The sequence below is a fragment of the Macaca thibetana genome, chromosome 15, assembly GCF_024542745.1.
Source record: "Macaca thibetana thibetana isolate TM-01 chromosome 15, ASM2454274v1, whole genome shotgun sequence".
Taxonomy (NCBI): domain Eukaryota; kingdom Metazoa; phylum Chordata; class Mammalia; order Primates; family Cercopithecidae; genus Macaca; species Macaca thibetana.
In genome coordinates, this window is record NC_065592.1 from 25,594,424 (window position 1) to 25,615,163 (window position 20,740).

Here is a 20,740-nt window from a genome sequence, read left to right on the forward strand (position 1 = left end):
TCGGCCTCCCAAAGTGCTGGGATTACAGGCTTGAGCCACCGCGCCCGGCCCTCTTCCCTTCTTTCTCTTTTCTTCCTTCCTTCCTTTTCTTTTCCTTTCTTTCCTTTCTTCCTCCCCTCCTGCCCTCCCTCCCTCTTTTTTTCTCTTCCCTTCTTTCTCTTTCTTTCTTCCTTCCTTCTTTTCTTTTCCTTTCTTTCCTTTCTTCCTCCCCTCCTGCCCTCCCTCTCTCCTTCCTTTTCTTTTCTCTTCCCTTTCCCTTTCTCTTTCTCTTTCTTTCTTTTCTTTCTTTTTTTCTTTCTTCCTTTCTTTCTTCCTCCCCTCCCTCTCTCTCTTTCTTTCTCCCCTCTTCCTCTTTCTTTCTTTCTTTCTTTCTTTCTTTCTTTCTTTCTTTCTTTCTTTCTTTCTTTCTTTCTTTCTCTCTCTCTTTCTCTGTCTCTCTCTCTCTCTTTCCTTTTTTGAGACAGGGTCTAGCTCTATCACACAGGCAGAGTGCAGAGGCACGATCTTGGCTCACTACAACTTCTGCCCCCTGGGTTCAAGCGATTCTTGTGCCTCAGCCTACTGAGTAGCTGGGATTACAGGCATGTGCCACCACACCCAGCGAATTTTTGTATTTTTAGTAGAGACAAGGTTTCGATCTTGAACTCCTGGCCTCAAGTGATCGGCCTCCCGAAGTACTGAGATGACAGGTGTTAGCCACCACACCCAGCCACCTAACCCTTATCTGACAGTGGTTTGAGCTTAGGGATCATGAGGGCTTTGCTTACCTGGGGTCCAGGTTCTCCAGGGGTCCCCATACCACCTGGCATTCCAGGATGACCCTGCCAAGAGAGAGAAGAAAAAGGAGGAATCAGCTATGGAAGGTGCCCCTTCCTCCTTCAGTCCCATCTCGGTCAACTCAGCCCCAGTATAAAGCCAGGAGGACAGCAGCTAGGGCTCCTGGACAAAGAGGGAGCTGGTCATTCTGAAGGTCCTGGGTAAGCGGTTGGTGGAGGACAGCAGAGCTGTCACTCAAGGCTGCAACAGGAGAGGGCAAGAGGATGCAGACTTACTCCTTACCATCGACCCCTTGGGTCCAGGCACGCCTGGGGGTCCCATCATGCCACGATCACCCTGTGATGGAGACAGCAATGCAGGCAGGTCACGGCTATGGCTGTGGGGTGGCTCTGTGGGAGGCAGGTGCAGAGGGCCATCCAGAGGCTCAAAGAGAGGTAGGGGTTTGCTCAAGGTCTCTAGAGGGTCCCTGCCTAGTTCACGGCCACATCACCCAGGTGGGGATCTGGGATTTCACTCAGAGGAAGCCAAGACCTCTGGCAAGCCCCGGAAGGCCTCAGCATCCCCTGTAGCGGGCCACGCAGTGAATTTCCCTCCAAGGATGGTCCTGATTAAGGAAGGTGCTAATTACATTGTCCCCTTTGATCCTGGCCCACATCATGTTGGTCCTTATTAGGCCTGGCATCCCCTGGGCTAGGCTTGCTGAGGCAGAAACCGCAAGAGAAGGGGTGTCTTTCACTCTCCTCACCCCCTTTCCAAACCTAGATGAGATGCTAGAGAATCAGAGACATAACTCATTCCCTCTCGAGCAATCCAGACACACTGGGCAGAGCTGGCAGGAGGTAGGTGCTCTGGGTTCGAATCTTGGCTCTGTTTTTATGAGGCCCTGTTTCTTGTATCTGCCCAGCCAGTAAATATTTATTGAGCACCTACTATGTGTCCAACACTATCTGCAAGACTCTGAATATACAGTGGTGAGCAGGCCTGCTCCCATGGAGCAAGGCACTCAGAGGGTTGTAGGAGACACAGTGCAGTGAGGGTGGGGGTCATGGTGCTAAGGTGTTATCACTGGGGGACTTGACCCACTGGGGGCAGAGCTGGTCAGGGAAAGCTTCCCACGGGAAGTCGCTCTTGACCCAAGAGCTGAAGGATAATGAAGAGCATCTGAGCAAAAAGGGTGGAGGCAGATGGGGATGGGAAGAGTGCCTTTGGCCAAGGGAATGGCACAGGCAATGATTTGTAGGTGAGAAGGGACATGGGACATTTGAGCAACAGCAGAAGGCCAGAGTTGGCTTTGATGTTGCGCTATCATTATGTAAGATGCTACCACTGGAAAAAACAGGGTGAAGGGTACTATTTTTTGCAACTTCTTGTGAATCTGTCATTATTTCAAAAGAAAAAGTTAAATTTAAAATTTCAAGACAAAAAGTTGAATTTAAAAGGAGGAGGAGCAGAAGGGGAAGGAGGAGGAGGGGGAAGCGAGGGAGGAGGAGGGGGAGAAAGGCAGAGGCCTGAGGGTCTGGGCCACATAGAGTGATACAGTGAGGCACAAGAGGAGCCTGGAGAATTAGGCGGGGCCAGACTTGGGGGGATACTTCCTCCCTCTGGACCTCAGTTCCTCCATCTATTCAATGGGAATAATATTGGTTCTCCCAGAGGGCCTGCTCTGGGGATCGGATCAACCCATACAAAGGAAGGCAAGTGCCTCCAAGGCCCTTGGTGGGAGCTGGGAGCCAACAGGAGGCAGAGTGTCTTAGTGAGCAAAGCGTAACTAACCTTTGGCGATGAACCTGGTTCAAATCTGAGCACTGCCACTTATTATCTGGGTGACCTTGGGTAAGTCACCTCCCCTATTTGAGCTTCTGTTATCTCATCTAAAACAGAGGCTTAGCAAGGCAACTTCATCCTTCCTCTTTGTAAAAATGAATCTTTTCCTCCCTGTTCTCGTCCACCCCGTGCAGGGCCAGTGGGCAGCCGTGAGGAGCTCAGGTCACACATATTCGCTGGTTGTCACACAAAAGTCTAACTGTGCTTGAGGCTGATGACAGGAGGGCAGGGATGGAACCCCAAGGGATGCCAAGAAAGGGAACAATGGCTCTTGGCAGGCTCAGAATGCCAGGTCAGGAGAGAGGCTAGGGGAGGGAAGTCTGAAATCCCCAGGTCAAAGGGCCTCTTCACCTTTTTAAAATTTCAAAACACAAGCTCTAATTGTTTATCTGATCCCCTCAATACCACTTACCTTTTCTCCCACGATTCCTGGCTCCCCGACCAGACCAATGAATCCCATAAATCCCTATGAGACACATTAACGAAAGCAAGAGAAACAACGTGAATCCGGGGACCCAGCCTGCCTGCTCCTTCCCTTGAAGCTCATCTCCCAGCGGTCTCCCGCCCGTGCCTGGTCACCCAGCCAGCATGCGGCTGTGCCGGGGAGAGCGCTGCCTCTCTCTGGGCACCATTCTGACTTCCCTCACTCCACCAGATGGTTCTGATTTTGAAGCCAAGCCGTGGGGCCGCTGCCAACATCCCTGGGAGCGCCACACATTCTTCCCGCGCCAGAAGCAGGCTGGGAGGCTGCCACGTTTGGAGAGCTGGGGTTGGGGCGGGGGGTGGCCCTTAAGCTGAGCTGGGAAGAGGCCATCTGTGCCCATCTTTCGGGGCTCTGGGGCTGTTTCAAAGAGTGAAACAAACCCTCTGGCTGGGATAGAAATACCGTAACAGCCTCCGCCAAGAGAACTGATTGGAATCAGGGAGGCGGAGGCCTCTTTACTGTCTTCTGAAAGGCCTTCTTGCCTGTTTCTGAAAGGGTGCACACACAGACACACGCTGTGGCTCCCGCTGCTCTGCTGAACTCCGCTGGGTGACAACTTGCCTCTGGGTTCCAGGGGGTCTTTCTAGGTGGCCCCAGCCCTTGCCATCTCCCTGAGCAGGCAAACACGCACACATGCAGCGAGGGTGGACAGCCAGGAGGGGTCACCGAGGAAGGCCCACCAATTTCTTATTCAGGCCCTACTTTCTTCCCTGCTAAGGAAAATGCAACTGAGTGGGGAGGGCCTTGTGTGGTTCAGGAGTGCAGAAGTGGCTTTGGAAGAACCCAGATTTGCAGCCAAGAGTGAATTAGGAAAGACGGAGGGATGAGTGGATTTCTTCCACAAAATCCGCTCCCTGTCCCCCAAACCCTGGCCAGAGTAGAATGAGACCTTGGGCCAGGAATAGGCCAGAGGTTGTGTACTCAGGCAATAAAGCCGGTCCAGCTGTCAGTCAACTACAGTGAGAGCGTTACCTCTGAGATCCACACTTTCTTATCTAAAGACAGTTTTAAAGTGGTCACTTCAGCAAGGGCCACACGTGTCTTGCTGCTGCAGCCTGGGACGGCAGCTCTGGTTGTGTGGCTCCAAAGACCATGCACCTTCCCCTCCAGCCCAAGGCCTCCAAAGCATGTGGCTGTGAACAGGGCCCAGATCTCCTGTACATCCCAGCACCACCCTGGCACTACACATGGTGGGTCCTGGGCCTGCCTCTAGTTCCCTGGGCTCAGAGACCTTTCTGAAGTATAAGGTAAGAGGGATGAGGTACTAGGTATGAGGTCACAGCTAACATGTCACAGAAAATAATCAAATATTTGATTTTTGCAATAACTTAATTTTTAAAAATTAATTAGAACATTTTCCAAGTGATAGCAATATTATAACAGCTTGAACATATTGAGCACTTCCTGTGTGCCAAGCCCTGTACCAGGCACTTTATGTCACTGTCATTCAGTCTTCAGGTGTGTGGGTTCTGGGCAAATCAGTCTCTCAGAGCCTCATCTGCAGAATGGGGGACAATAAAGGTACCTCCCTAACTCCTGGCGCTGTTCTGAATACGGGAGATGGCGCACGATGCGTAGAGGTACTTCATACATGTTCGCTCTTTCCCATCCCCTCTTAATTTATTTTACAAGGGCACAGGGGTAAGACAGAGGCCTGAGCTTCCCACAAGGGAGCAGTCAGACATTTAGAGGATGCCGAATGAAGGGAATAAAAACTGCTCTGTTAAAAGGCCCCTGCCTGATTGGCCCAAAGAAACAGAAATTTCATAGCTACTTTAAATTTATGAGATGTTGGGTCCTGGAAGGCAAGCAGGTCATAAACCTCAAACAAGAAGCCAAACAGGATCCTAATGAATAAGAGCCATACAGCAAGTGCCCCATCGCCCAACCCGCACCCCTGAGACCCCCCTTGGGGTACCGTCCCAGAACATCCTGGCAGGCCTGTTCTTGAGGCCGGTCCAGAGAGGCCAGGCCCCGAAGTCCAGGCAGGTCAACGGAGAAGCAGCTCTGAAAGCTGCGGGCATGGCTGGCTCCTCTCAGGTTGGCAAGGCGGGCACAGGAGGAGGCAGCATTGTTGCCCACAGCGGGCACTGCACAGGCGGGATCCGGGTCCCCAGTTTTGGGGAGGAGGCTAGCCTGGTCCTCACATTGCCTACAGATAAAGGGCCATTGTCTGCTATGGGAGGTTTTCTTTCTCCTCTCATATGCTAGGCCTTGGGGATACAACTGAGAATGAAAGGGCTATGGATGCTGAGCTGCACTAGACAGCTCAGTGTGATGTGTTTACCTGCGTGGCTGCCCCTGGACGGGGCGTCTTGAAGGCAAGACCCATGCCCCGTCCCCAGCACCTCAACCAGGGCCTGGCAAGCAGTCTGTGCTCTGTTAGAGACATGCCAGGGCTCAGGAAGTCAGCGAGTTTTCAGCCCTCGAGGCAGGCATTGGGAACCCAGCAGACCTCAGTGTCAGTCTTGCCTCTGACAGTGATGTTACTGCCTGTGAGATCTTGGACAAGTTACTTAACTTCCCAGAGCCTCAGTTTCCTCATTTGCAAAATGAGGATAGTAATACTGACTGCCATAGACGATTGCGTAGATAGCATTTGGCACACAGTCTGGTACCTAAAAGGTGACTAATGAATGTCACTGTTATTGGGTCGTTGCAAAAGTAATCCCAGTTTTTGCCATTATAATGGTAAAAACTGTGATTACTTTTGCACCAACTCAATACTATGATTACAAGGAGGTCCCGTGGTGTGAGCTTCAGAACTTTCCCAGGGATCCTCTGATTCTGCAGTGAACAGAAAATGCCTGCCCTTTCACTGTGACCACATGGGGTGGGGGCCAAGGGAATGGCTGGCATGGTACCTCCATGTGCCTTACAGCAGCCACAGGGTTCCAGCTCTGCCTCCTTCCTGCTACTGTCCAAGCTGCCTGGGCAGCAAGCTGGGCGCTCTGCTGACCAAATGAGCCTGGGCTGCTCCAGGCGAGGTTCCCACCCCTCCTGGGCCTGGTTCTGCCACTATCCCACTTGGTGATCTTGGTCAAACCTGCTTCTCCTCCATAAATCCCAGATTGCCAACATGGAATCGAATCTGGGGGTTCTAAACCTGGGGTCTCTGTCAGACTCTATGAACAGAATTCAGAGGGTATATCAACTTGAATGGAAAAAAATTAAAACTCTTATTTTCATGAACCTCTAATTGAAATTTACATGTGCCTCAAATATGAGTGTAGGCAACAAACCACAGTAGTATTACAAGGACCTGGGACTGTCCCAGAAAGTGACATGTCACATTACCATCATTGCTGCAGAGATCTCAAAATACATCACTAAGGCTTGGCATTACTTTAAAATTGAGGCCGCTGTTACACTTGCTGCTAGAACTCATTATTTAATGCATTGCCAAAGAAGCATATATATGACTATATTAAATGTTAACATATTTTCATAATTGCATTTCTATATAATCAGTTTCCTTTGTTTTTAATTTTAGGCATTTACAAACTCTATTCTGAGAAGGGGATCCTTGGGCTTTTCCAGCCTGGCAGAGAAATCCAAGGCACAAAAAATGGTTAGGACTCTTAGATACAGTGATTTCCAAGGATGTTTGTGTTCTGACTTCCAAGACCCTGCATATCTATTTCCCGAGGGCCCTACCATTAGCATAACTATGAAATTGAATTTGCTGATCAAATTGCCCTTTTTTTTTTTTTTTTTTTCCAATCAGGAAATATATCCAGGCCACGGCAGCCTTTCCAAACTCCTGGGCTTCCCACAGAATGCGCTCGAATGTCACTGGAAAGAGTTCAAAAATCCAGGCCTCCCCCTGCTTTAATTCCTTTCTTCCCCCAACAGATGTTGCAGGCCTGGTGAGGAAGCCCATCGTGTGTGACTCTCACGCCACTGACAGGGTTTCGCAGTGCGGCCAAATCCCTCTATGGCCATCCCGAGCATCAGTCGTTCCAGCTTGAGGAAGCCCCTTCCAGAAATGAGCTCCATATTTAAAGGAGTGGAGGAGATGAACACCTCTCCACCTCTGAGCCCTGAGGTTAAGCTTTCAGGAGGCCCCAGGGCTGGGCAGGAAGGACTGAAGCTGTCCGTCCGCCCATCACTCAGAGCTGTTTCTCTGGACTTTAATTGAAGGTCGTGATCCTCAAACCTCCATTTTAATGACTAGCTGCAACCTCTTCTCTTCTTCAGACCTTGACCAACCAGCCAGAGCCACTGGTTTGGATTTCATCTTCTATATAATTTAGGGATGCCTAGACCAACGGCCTTTGGCAAGTGGTAACACTTCTCTGGCCTTTGGCTTCCTGATCTGTAAGCTGATGGGAACACGAGCAACGACTGCCAAGGGCTCCTCCAGTTTTAACGTCCTGGGGGAGCAGTCACATAACCTCTTTGGGCAAATGCACCAAAAACCTGTGTGTAGAGTCAGGCTGTGGGAAAAAGCTGTCATGACTCTGATCTACGCCTTTCTCATTTAGAGGCTTCCCTGCTCTGAGGGTCACCGTCCACATCCATCAAAGGGGTAGAGGACTGAACCTTCCTCGGGAGTTGTTCTGAGAATTACACGAGGTGGTGCCTGGAGGGTGCTGGGCAAAGGGCTTGGCACAGAATAAGGGCCCAAGAAAATGGAGCCACTCATTCAGAGACCGTTGCTAACTAACCTGCTCTCCCACAGGCCCTGGCCGACCAGGATCTCCCGGTTCCCCCTGCAAAGAGACAAAGAGGAGGATGGATTAGGATGGGAGATGAAAGTCTAGACCTCCTGGGGAAGTCCCAGGCCTGCTGGCCTTAGTTGCCATTGGTGGGGATGAACCAGGGATCTTATCTCCAGTGTGTGGTCTTGGAGACCCCCAACAAATGGGGCAGAGTCAAAGGGGTACTTGGACGGAACCTCAAGCAGACATGACTCTAGTCACCCACTCCCTCTGAGGGGGCCTTGGCTTACTCAGCACCCAGATGTATATGTCTCATCTAGGTCCTTCAGAAGCCCACTGCATTTTGTGGAGGTGGAAAATGAGGCCCAGAGAGGTGAAGTGACCTGCCTGAGGTCACACAGTGAGCCAGAAGTAGGGCTACAACCGAAACCTTGGTCTGCCCGGTTGAAATGCACATTCCAAGCCAGATGCGGTGGCTCATGCCTGTAATCCCAGCACTTTGGGAGCCCGAGGTGGGCAGATCACCTGAGGTCAGGAGTTTGAGAACAGCCTGGCCAACATGGAGAAACCCCGTCTCTACCAAAAATACAAAAATTAGCTGGGTGTGGTGCTGCATGCCTGTAATCCCAGCTACTTGGGAGGCTGAGGCAGGAGAATTGCTTGAACCCAGGAGGTGGAGGTTGCAGTGAGCCGAGATTGCACCACTGTACTCCAGCCTAGGTGACAAGAGAGAGACTATCAAAAAAAAAAAAAAAAAAAGAAATGCATATTCCCACTGCATCAGGCTGTCCTATCGCAGGAAGAGCAGGGACATGGGACGTCAGGGCACCAGGGTCCTAGACCTCAGCACACCAGAGCTCTGCTACCAGCTCACAGGTGGCTGGGGTGAGTCCCATCTCTGCTCTGGGCTCAGCTGCCCCAGGTATAAAGAAGGGAAATCAGACTCATTTGTCTTCAAGGCTCTGTCCCACTTTCACATTGGGTGGCCTATCTCGGCCTTGTCTGTCTGTTTTGTCCCATGCTGAGGTGGCTCCTGCTCCTCAGGCGGCCACAGCGCCCCGGTCTCCCCACAGCAGACCTGTGGGATAAATCCACACAAGCGATGTCACCACTCCCACCACAGAAACCCAACTGGTATCTGAGGGAGAGAGGCCGAAACCTCAGACGGCAGGACATGAGCTCGGGACTAGCCAGGAGTTTGGCGCATACAGGGATGTGGCTTACTGCGAGCCTGGGTGGAGCCTCCTCCCCCTTCAGCTCCTCCCCGGACCTCATGAAAACTGGAGGGGCCAGGACAGATGCGTGGGCCATTTCCCCAGAAGGGAAGTAGCTGTGGATGACCTGGGCTCCCCCGGCTCTATCCTAACCTCCTGTGGGTTTGCCCATCTGTAATCTTGACCCGATAATCTTTTGCCCAGAATGGCTAGGAAACTCCAACTCAAGGAGAGTCCTTGGAAAACCATTAAGTGAGGCTGCCCATGGGCTGAGGATCATTACTGTCCCACCTTGGGCCAGGTCTTTTTTGATAATATTTTTTAAAAACCCTATTAATATATGTACTATCTATTTACTATGCAGAATAGGGAAAATATAGAGGTCCACAGAAGAAAATGAAAATCTCCTATTGTCCCACCACCCAGAGATAATCCCTGTCCACTTTCTAGCCTCTGCTCTATGCGTAAAGAAACAGGGTGCCATGTTGGCCAGGATGGTCTCAATTTCTTGACCTCATGATCTGCCTGCCTCAGCCTCCCGAAGTGCTGGGATTACAGGTGTGAGCCACCGCACCCGGCCAGCATGGTGAAACTCTGTCTCTACTAAAAACACAAAAAATCAGCTGGGTGTGGTGGCGCACGCCTGTAGTCCCAGCTACTCAGGAGGCTGAGGCAGGAGGACCGGTTGAACCTGGGAGGTGGAGGTTGCAGTGAGCCGAGATCGCACCACTGCACTTCAGCCTGCAACAGAGCAACTCCGTCTCAAAAAAAAAAAAAAAAAAAAAAAGAGAAAAGAAAATAAAAAGAAATGGTGCAACCCAGCCCCTGCTACAGGCTCACACTTGAGTATTTCCTTTTATAACCTGTTTCCTCCACCACCCAGACATCTTCCCATCTTGTAAAATAGCCCAAAACACCATCTAGGGTGGCTGCACTATATCCCACTACTTGAACAATCCCCCACAGTTGGACACTTAGGTTATGTCCATTTTTTTCATCTTTTACCAATACTTTGTTCTAAATGGGGACCAATTTTTTTCTCCCTTTTCACAACTGGTCATGGGATTTGGGGTTTGAATTGGGGCCTGAATATGTAGGACCCCCTCTTTCCTCTTGTCCCAAAGGATCTCCAGGTCCCCTTACCTTCACGCCATCCAGGCCGGGCCTCCCAGGAAAGCCCTTCCTGCCAGGCTGACCCTGCAACAGAGAGAGAGGTAAGTGGGAGAAGCTGGGCAGGGGCAACATTGCTGGGGTCCAGGAGCCCCAAGGACCTGGCATAGGGTCCTGTATGTGGCTGTAGAGCCACATACCCTGGTGGCCAGGGGCATAGAACCCTGAGTCCACCAGGTGGCCAGCCGTCCTGGAATGTAGGCAGGGTTTCCAGCTGCGTGAACTCCGGGAAGCCTCCCCCATCCCTGGGCTGGTCTTCCTGTTGTAAATGAGGATGATGACACCTGCCTTCAGGGAGTGAGGGAAAGGAAGGAACTTGGCAGATGATAGGGGGCACAGGGAAGGGAATGGTTTATGCAAGTGGTCCTCAAAGTGTGGCCTGAGGACTCCAGGGGTCCCTGAGACCCTTTCAGAAGGTTCACGAGGTCAAAATGATTTTCATAATAACACTAAGATGTCATTCGCCTTTGTCACTGTCACTCTCGTGAAAGTAAGTGGCATCATCCCGAGGCTGCATGGTGTGCGATATTGTCAGTGGGCTGAATGCAGAAGCAGAGCTGAGAAGCCAGCTGACTTCTATGAAGCCAGACATTAAAGAGATCTGCAAAAATGGTAACACAACGCCACTCTTTCCACTCAATTATTTTGCTATGGAAAATAGAGTGAATTCTCCTAAACATATTATTTTTATTAACAGGAAATGAGCTTATGATTAATCTTCAATGAATGAATAAATACATTTAAAGTCTCTTGGTTTTAATTACTAATCTCAGTAGATGCAACCCACACAAACAAAGGTCTTTGGGTCCTCCATCATTTTTAAGACTGTAAAAATCTCTGGATATCAGAAACTTCATGAACTGCTGGTTTATGCAATGGCTGGGATCAAAGGGGGTGTGGGACAAGCGACTTCGGAAAGGCAGCTTGGAAGAGTGCAGAGGGCTCGGGCTAAGGGCCCAGGCAGGGCGTCCCCACTGCCTGGCTGTGAGATGTTGAGCTAAAGCCTTCACTCTCGTTTGCCTCTTCTCTAATGAAACCAAGGAAAGCAATCCTGTGTCATGGGAGAATAAAGGAGAATAAATACTGACATGAAGCACCTGGCATATAGGGGGTGGGCGGTGACAGTCAGTTTCCTGGCTCTTGTCCCTCTCCTTTGGGTCTGTCTTAGTTCTCTCTCTGGCTGGTACAAGGCCCTCACTGATGACTTCCCTCTGGAGCACTGACCACGTTGCCCTGCCTGTGCACAGCTGGCTCAGCTCCCATGAATGCCACCTACCCCAGGCCAGCGATACTCACCTCCAAGCCAGGGGCCCCTGGTGGCCCCATGGGTCCCTCATCTCCCTAGAATTGGGAGACACGAGAGAGGAAAAAAGGAGAAAGTTAATCCAGTTGGACTTGCAGAGATCTTGTCCTGTATGGAGGGAAAAGGATGGACGGAGGAGAGCCCTCCTGGACAAAGAGAAACAGTATCCCTGGCCCACCTGCCTGGCCCCACTCAGGGCAGAGGCTCCACTGGCCATGGCCTAAAGGCCAGGCTACACAGTGACTTCCAGTGAATGGTGACTCCATGGAAGTCCTGGGCATCACAGTTAAACCCCATTGTGTGCTGTGAGGAACAGAGCCTCAAACTGCAGTTCAAAGACATAGGCTCTGAGTTTTGCCATTTGCTCAGTGGCAGACCTCAGCCTCGCTGTGTTTCAGTTTCCCAGAGTGGAGAAGATCATCCTCAAGTATAGTAAGTGGCTTCAGCTGAGCTCCTGGAGCTCAGCAATGATGCCTTATTCTTTCTTGCAGCCACCCCCAAGCATCACTCGGGATGGTGCAGTGTCTAGGGGGTGTTTGGTGAATGAATGAATGAATGAATGAAGACGTGAACAAGTAGCAGGCATACATCTTGAGTGGTAATGTGAGTATATACAGAAGCACGTGGCTGGTGCCGTTCCCTCCTCTCCCCTACTTTCCCGCTTCTGGCCCATGAGACTCTCCTGGTCCCCCCCAATCCCCACAGGCTCAGGGAGCCTCCGAATTGGCTCCTTCTGGTATGCCAGGCCTGACCAAGGGGCTCCCTCCAGAGCCACTCCCCAGCTCCTTTCCCCCAGCTTCCAGGAAAGCAACTCCACGTGGTGGCTCCCAGAGCCAGCGCTGGGACCCCGCCAGACCCAGAGCCAGCCCAAGAAGGGATCCATGTCAGCTGGATGCCCGCCTGCGGTTGCGGTAAATCTGGGCTTCCCGCACCCTCAGCCCAGGGCTGTGTGTCACGGGGGCCTGGCGCCTGAGCTAAGGTAAGTGGGGCACAGGAAGGCTAAGGATGGCCTCATGCACAGGGCAAAATCAGGGGCCCACCCATTTAGTGTCCACCTGGTGCTCCAACAGCCCCATAGAGACCCTTCCCAACCCACTTCATCAAGTGCACATAAATAAGCAGATCGATGCTCTGCCACTCACTAACTGTGCAAGTCAATGTAACATTCTGGAGGTGCCCCCAGGCCACTCCCAGGAAGCACAGTTGACAGCACAGGACGTATGTCATGGGCTTTGGGTTCAAGCAGACCCGGGTTCCCATTGTGGCCCTGCCTGCTACTAACCATAAGACCCGACTGAGTCTCTTTTCCTCTCTGGGCCTCAGTGGCTTCATCTGTAAAATGGGGCTGATAATTCCTACTCCCCCATTAATGTCCTCATAAACTGCTACTGTGAGCATGGCATTGGCAGTAGTTCTGGGAAAGAAAACTCCAGGGTGATGAGGGTGCAGTGGAGGGAGGGTGCGGGGAAGCCACCCTGCCAGGTGACAGCAGGGCAGAGAAGGTCCCTGGAAGGGACCTTCAGGGGAAGGTCCTGAGTCTGGGAAAGCCCTGGGTGGTGTCCTGGCTGAGGGGGCTCCAGCCCCAGCTAAGGCCTTCAGTACCCAGGACAGGGCAGGCTGGGGGCTGCAATCAGGCCAGGATGGGCAGTGGAGCAGGGCCAGACAGTCTCACCTCGGGCCCCAGCTGCCCACGGGGTCCCGGCAGGCCTCGGGCTCCAGGCTTACCCTGGGGAGAAGGGAACAAAAAGGGAGAATCAGAGGCGGCACCTCCATCTCCATCACAGGCTGGCAAGGCACCCCCTGCTTCCAAGGCAGACAGCCAGCCCTTGAGGCCTGTGGTTTCTGCAGAGCTGTCTGCTCCTCCAACTGGAGCTGCCCTGGGCAGGTACTTACCTTCATGCCTTCTGGGCCGTTGTCGCCAGGGGGGCCGATGTCTCCTGGGAATCCCTGAGGGGAAGCAGAGAGCAGGGTCACCCACGGAGGCTATGAAGGGAGTGCTACAGGTATGCATCTTGCAGGGGGACTGACTGGGTTTCCATCTCCTCCTGCTGGGATGGGACCCCAGGCAGGTCAGTTAACCACCTTGATCCTACAGTCCTCAGTTCTAAAACAGGGTGCGTGGTTCCAGCCCTGACACCTCAGAGAGTTGCTGAGACAATACACCAAATGGCGCAGGAAAGCATTAAGGTTGTGACACAGAAGGTCACACTCAAGGTCATTATTTCTCAAATCCGGTGCTGCTACCGTGTCAGAATTATGGGTGTCTGGGGACATTGTTCCCCAGAGGCAGCCATGCCTTGCCCTGAGAAGTCTTGTCTTTTGACTGCAGTAATCCTACAGAGAGGATGATTTTCTGGGTTTGCTGTGACTTTGAAAGCATTGAAAAGCGCTGATTTAATTAACGTCAGCTCCAGTCTTTGTAAGCTGAAGTCCTTCCTACATCTTGGCCACATGTGTTAGACTCTGCCCCACTCTACCCATGGGGGCTCCCTGCTTTCCGATGAGGGCTATTCTCCTAGGATGACTGTACAATAGAAGGTTCTTCCCGCACAGAGCGGAATCACCTCCCTTCCCTGCAATATCCTCGTGCTCCTCCTTAGGGTCCCACAGAGCACAGGGACTCCGTCTCCCCACAGTGGTCTTTGCACAATTTGGAGACCTGTTACGCGGTTCCCAGAGCCCTGCCCTCCTCCTGTGCGACCCTGAGCAAGTTCCTTAGCCTCTCTGGGCCTCAGCTTCCTTATCTGTAAAATGGTGCCTGTAACACCTCCCTTACAGGGCTGTTCTTAAGTTTAAATGGAACCAGCAAAGTTGCAAGTGCTCAGTAAAAACTGCATCCAAAATGATTTTGGGTCCTGTACCCTGGGAAAAGAACTCTGCCTGGGGTGGGCCCATCTCTAAGTGAGGCCTTGGTAGTCAGGATGCTGAGCAAATCCTGATGCTCACTCGCATCTGACCCATTGATGAGTGAGAGATGATTCGCCCGGGTGCTGGAGAGCTGGAGCTCCCTCCCATGGTCTCTGGGAAAGAAGCAGGCAGGGTGCTGACGCGCTTATCAGCTTCCGCCTTCAGCTGAGCAGAGCTATCTCCCGGCTACGGAGTTGGCCAATCAAAACAGAACACAAAGATGGGAGAGGCTAATGGCTAAATTGTCCAGGGACCCAGGAGAGGGCCAAAGCAGACCTTATTTGCTCTTACATAGCAGAGCGACCCTGAGGAAGCCACTCTCCTGCTCTGTGACTCAGTTTCTTCAACTGTAAACTGGTTGTAGTAATATCTCCCTCATGTGCCTCTGTGGTGATTCAGAAAGTTCTCATCTCGAGGACACTACACAGCCTCCTGGCACCAGGAGGTGCCTAATAAATGTGAGGGAGCATGCCTTCCACCCTCATGGGCCAGAATGCTGGGAAAGCCGGACTCTCAGAAAAGCCTTTTTCCAGTGACCAGAGGAGGGAATTGGGGCCATGGAAAAGAGGCCAAGTCCATTTGTCTAAAGATAGGACTGTGTGGTGGCCAAAGTCAACACAGTGGAAAGTCAGAACTTGTAGCTTTTAGGAAACATTTCCTCATCCATCCGAGTGATAGCAGAAGTGATCCTTGGAAGGGTCCGGCCTATCCACAGAGCCACACTTTTGTCTTGGATGCAGAGACCTCATGGGTGAGCAAGACCCGGAGGCCAGTGATTTGTGGGTGGGGAGGCTCCAACTGGGGTTGGCCTAGGTGCCGATGATCCTGAGAGGGACAACAGCCCTGGCTCCTGCTCAGCCCAGCTTTCTAGACACGAGACGCATGCTAAAGACAGTGGGGGTAAAGAGAACCTGGCCAGCTTGCTTCGCTCCATTATGTGTGAATTCCGAGTTGATCATTCAGGTGTAGCCTACCTGTGCCAATGATCACACATATCGGAAACCCTCAGGGTCTCTCCTTACTCAACTAGAGTTATTATATGAATTGCTAAATCTATCCTTATTTCTCATTCTTCATTCAAAAGTCCGAATTTTCATTTACCTCTTGCTCCCCATACTGGGAAGCTCTGAGCCCTGAATCGTTCCAGAGTGGCTGTGGGTGGTTAAGAAAGTTCCAGGGCTTGGAGAGGGAACTCTAAGTGGAGAATGTGGGAAGCTCCTGTGAGGGGCCCAGACAGTGGCGCACAGAGGGCTTTCATGAATCACAAAGCTGCGGTGGCCACAAAGTTGGCAGAGGACTCTGAGGCCAGCTTTTTGTCCCTGTTGACTTTTGAGAGCCCCTGGGTAAGAGCAGAAGAGCAGAAAGGGAAAATGAATGATTGCTGATCTAGGAATTTCTCCTCTCAGCCTCATCTCTCATATCCTGCATGACCTAAAGCAAGTCTTTCCCCGTCTCTGGGCCTCAGTTTCCCAGGGACGAGACCGAGTCCCAGCTGCAGCCAGACACAGAGAAATGGGGCATCACATACCTCGGGTCCAGGGGGCCCGGGAAACCCAATGGATCCTTTGTCTCCAACTTTGCCCTGTGGAAGAGAAAAGGTTGCAGGGAGGCAGGGGTGAGGGCCCCACCTTCCATGAACCCCCCGCGTTACCCCCCTGGCTGTGGGTAGTTGGAAAGTTCAGGAGCATGTGCATAAAATCTGCCTGGACAACTAGAAGGAGCTACCATTCAAACTCTACCTCCTGCACTTACTAACCATGGGACCCTGGGCAAGTCACTTCAACCTTCGGAATCTTAGTTTGCCCATCTGCAAAAAGGGAACAATATTAATTCCCTAACTCCTGGGGTAGTGGGCAGCCTTCAAAGAAACAAAGTTCAGAAAGACACACAGCGACACTCAATAAATGACAGCCATTGCTGTTATTGATAACATCACTACCGTTTACAAGACATCAGGAACCCCAGATCCTCATCAGGGTTTTGTCGGCGAATGAGGCCTGCCTCTGAAGCTGGCTGAGTTACTGAGCCTCTCACAGCGTCCTCATCTGTGAAATGAGCAGATCCCATTCCTGCCCTGCCCTGCCCTGCCCTGCTGCCCCCAGGAGCTCTGCTGCAGGAGGAAATGAGGTCTTGGAGGTGAAGGTGTCCCCGGCCACGTTCCATGATCAGTCAGAAAGTGTGAGATTTGGGGGTGCTGGAGGAGCAGGTACTTACCAGAGGCCCTGGCTTCCCCCGTGCGCCGGGGAACCCTGGCAACCCCTGGCTCCCCTGGAAGAGATCCAGAGCAGGCTGGGGTTAGTGAGGAAGAGAAATGGCCAGGTGAACAGCCGCCCAGTCCTCCTGCTGGTCCCAGGCCCAGAGAATGCCCGCCTTGGAGGAGGATGAGCTCCTCCTTCCTTCCTTTCCCTGCTGCGGGCTCGACTTGGATCACACCTGCCTGACACCCCTATAGGCTGGGCCCCAGGAAATGCTAATGAGAAACAGCAGCCCCTGTCCTCACCAGGAAGAATCAGGGACCCTGAGGCTGCATGCAGGCTCCGCAGTGCCTCTGACGCCTGGGGAACTGTGGAGACTGGGTCCAGTAGCGGAAGAGCCAGGCCTGCTGTGGTTCACAACCCGGAGATACCGAGGCTGGGTCAGGACAGGCCAGTGAGGAGGGAGGGAGAGGAAGAGGGAGAGCTGGCCAACATCTGGGCCTCATTGACTGGCCGGGAGAGTTCCAGATGTGGCCACATGATGCCAGACACAGGCAAAGGGGAGCGAGTCTCAGCAGGCCCACAGCTGTGCTCTGGAAGTCAAGGCCGCCTCAGTTTGATCCCGTAGTCAGTATGTCATTTTGTAAGGCCAGTTACCTTATCCTAAATATTCATGATCAAGGGCAGGACCCTGAGCCCAGCTCCATCAGGGCAGTCTGCAGCCTTGTTCTCAGGGAACTCACTGTCCGGCGGGGACTCAGCACAAGTCACCCAAAATCAGAGGAGAAGGATGGCACCACCAGCGAGGGGAGGACACGCCTCTCAGGGCACTTAGAGAGGGAAATGGCCACTTTCTGAGCAGCTGGGGAGATGGCCTCTGAGCAGGGTGGCGTGGAGAGGCTGGGTGGAGGGGTCCCAGGCGGGTAGCAGTCTGTGTGTGTGTACAGAGGCGCACAGCAGGCGGTTTGGTGGGGCTGGAGTGCAGGGCTGTAAGGGGGACAGCAGGAGTGTATCAGAGAGATGCACTCACTGGGGTCCTGATGGCTGGTTAGGGAGCCAGGGTGCCATTCTGAGAGCAATAGAGAGCCATGGATGGTGTGTGAGCGGAGAGCACAGCTTTGCCCTCAGAAGAACAATTGGGTAGCAGTAAGAAAGAAAGAGAGAAAGCAAGAGGCTGGGGCCCAGAAATAAGTTAAAAGGTCACTGTAAAGTCGAAGGAAGAGATGACAAGTGGATCAAGGATGGAGAAGACTGGATTATTTCAAAGGCAGCCGTCTCACAGGTGGGTCCTGGCTCATGATGGGCCCTAGGAAGGAAGCCAGGACCAGGGAACAGCAAGGCAGGGGCAGGGGCAGGGGGAGGGGAAAATCTGATGCAATTACCTTGTCTCCTTGGAATCCGGGATCTCCCGACACACCTGGAACCCCTTGTTCACCCTAAGTACACACCAGCAAAGAAGGTTACAATGGAGACCACATGGGCTCTGGAAGCCTCCCCCACAGACCCCCTGGCGAGGTACAGCTGTGCCGAGGCTGTTTCCCAAGTCGGATCCAGCCAGCAGCAGCCTTGTGAAAGGAAAGGACGGGCCCCTGGCGAGGAAAGCAGGCGGTGGCGGGGGGAGGTGAGCTGGCCGATGTGCAGACTTGCCTGGGGCTGCTGGGATGGCTGGAAACGCCACTAACAGAAGCTAAGCTGCCCACTGCCCAGTGTCAACTGGCCTTGCCTGGGGAACTGACGCAGAGCAAATGAAGTGTTTGATCCTTCAGCCTCTTCATCATCAACTGGTATTGTCACACAGGGGTGAGGGCAGCGTGTGCAAGGGCCTCACACCAGTGTGGGTTCGGAGTGTTTGCGTCTGCTGTTTGATATTTTTCACCATCAGACTGAGCTGTCACTTCCTCCTCCTGTGGGGGTTTCTGTGCTAGCAAGCAGCTTTGGTGTTTTTTTTTTTTTTTTTGAGATGGAGTCTCACTCTGGTTGACCAGTTTGGAGAGCAGTGGTGCGATCTTGGCTCTCTGCAGCTTCGACCTCCTGGACTCAGGTGATTCTCCCACCTCAGCCTCCCCAGTAGCTGGGACTACAGGCGCGTGCCACCACGCCCAGCTAATTTTTATTTTATTTTATTTATTTATTTTTAGTAAAGATGGGGTTTCACCATGTTGCCCAAGCTGGTCTTGAACTCCTGGACTCAGATGATCCACCCGCCTCAGCCTCCCAAAATGCTGGGATTACAGGCGTGAGCCACTGTGCCCGGCCGATCTACTTCTAATTAACTATTTTAATCAGCTATAGCATGGGAAATCAGATTTCCTGGCTTGTTAAGACTATGTGTAAACAGCGAGTAAATTGGTCTTGACTTAAGTCTGGGTGTTTGTCTTCTAACACGAGGTACTGCACAGGCTTAGTGACACTGATTCTGGCTGCTGGAGGCCTCTTCTCCTCCCTCCCTGTTTTTAGCCATGTTCTGAATGGGCAGTCCAGATTGGGAGCTGCTTCCCCTTAGGGCGGGAACCACCTCACACGGCCCTCACCTCACCCTATCCAGCCCTCCACGTTGGACATTACTGACACGCTGTCGGCCCCAGGATTCAAAATACATTTACAACCCTGGAAGCAGGAGAAAGAATGGGGAGAAAAATCCAGGAAAATGGAGAACCTTAGAAAACCCACACATGGCTAAGGCCATGACCTAACAAAAGAACTTCCTTAATAGAACAAAAATCAGAATTAAAAAAAAAAAAAAAAAAAAAAAAAAATTTTTTGAACTTACTTTGTTTTTTCCAATTTGGAAAATCCTGTACAACATCCTGGTGTTTGGGGAACCACAGGACTTTTTTTTTTTTTTCTTTTTTTTTTTTTAAATGTCCAAGAGAGGAGTGAAGGGGTGAAAAAAAAGAGTGAAAATAGAAAAACAAGGAAAGTTTAAAAGGCACCTAGGAAATCAGAACAATGAATTTGAAGGGAGCTGGGCTCGGAGCAGGAGCTTTGCTTCCAGAGTGCTCCTCCAGGCTGAGAGAGGGAGCCAAGCGGTTGTAAGTGGGACTGAGTCCAGGATGGGTCATGGAAAATCTGGGATTTGAGGCAGGAGCAACCTTGGAACATGAAGGAATGGCTCTGTCATCCCAGGGTAGGGCCAGGGGACACGGATGTGTGCGTGGCTGATCGGAACACAGCCTTAAGGCTCCTCTCCACCAAAGGAAAAGGGGTTTCTTTCTCCCCCCGCTCTCTTTTTTCCCCTAAAGACATTTGATTTTCTTAAAAACTATGGGCATGAAAATAATTTCCTCCTCCTTTTTTTTCCAGAGTTTTCACCTCTCTAAATGTCCCAGGCAACTCCCATCAGCAAGCCAGCCGAGTTCCATGTAACACATTTATTTCCATGTTCCTGAAGCAACACTGAGCTGAGACCAGCTCCGCAAGGGGGCCTATAAAAAGCTCACTGCCTACACTCTCATTTTCCCCGGCTTCCTTTCTCTCTCGTTCATGACTTCAACATTTCCAGAGCGCTGATGTCTCAAACCTTGGGATAAACAGGTAGGTGTGGGGAACCCCCCGTCTCCATCAGAAAGCCCCTTCAAAGAGGGAGGGCTCTGGCAGAGGGGTGTAGCAGACAGCAGGGCAAGGGGCGGGCAGAGGTGGGTTGTGGCTAGAGGCTTGGGCATGGCAGAAGGAGATGGAAGAGGTAGAAACAGATAGAGAAAGGACTGGGGTTGGCATTGCACCCAGCTGGCTACCCAGGGATAGGTTCGCATAATACAATCTGGATATGTCCATTTTCACCCAGCAATTCTAATGTTCTAAAAGTCCAGGGGCCTGCAAATCTCTTTCTCTCTCTGGGTCTTGGTTTCTCCAGCTGTGAGATATAGGCACTGTGAAATATGAACTTCCCAGAGTCTCACTAGCTCTGACCTTCTGACCTTAGTTCTGCTTAACAGTTGAGGTCTCTGGAGCCAGGTAACTCTCTACTTACCAGCTGTGTGGCCTCAGGGAAGCTTCTTTTTTTGAGATGGAGTCTTGCTCTGTCGCCCAGGCTGGAGTGCAGTGGCGCGATCTTGGCTCACTGCAACCTCTGCCTCCCAAGTAACTGGGATTATAGAATCAAGCTATTCTCCTGCCTCAGGCTCCCAAGTAACTGGGATTACAGGCGCCCACCATCATGCCCGGCTAATTTTTGTATTTTTAGTGGAGACGGGGTTTCACCA

General features: G+C 51.9%; 1 protein-coding gene across 3 annotated transcripts in view; it reads right to left on the minus strand.

The window, feature by feature from the left end:
- The window catches only part of COL27A1 (collagen type XXVII alpha 1 chain), a 158,681-nt gene that overhangs the window by 60,357 nt on the left and 77,584 nt on the right, over positions 1-20,740 (minus strand). For all 3 annotated transcript variants that reach the window (XM_050760967.1, XM_050760966.1, XM_050760965.1), the window contains 11 exons: positions 17,921-17,974; positions 16,558-16,611; positions 15,872-15,925; positions 13,330-13,383; positions 13,109-13,162; positions 11,430-11,474; positions 10,107-10,160; positions 7,756-7,800; positions 3,014-3,067; positions 1,060-1,113; positions 768-821 (listed from right to left, as the gene is read on the minus strand). In XM_050760967.1, the coding sequence (XP_050616924.1) occupies positions 768-821; positions 1,060-1,113; positions 3,014-3,067; positions 7,756-7,800; positions 10,107-10,160; positions 11,430-11,474; positions 13,109-13,162; positions 13,330-13,383; positions 15,872-15,925; positions 16,558-16,611; positions 17,921-17,974 (576 nt within the window). The remainder of the gene's footprint in view (positions 1-767; positions 822-1,059; positions 1,114-3,013; positions 3,068-7,755; positions 7,801-10,106; positions 10,161-11,429; positions 11,475-13,108; positions 13,163-13,329; positions 13,384-15,871; positions 15,926-16,557; positions 16,612-17,920; positions 17,975-20,740) is intronic.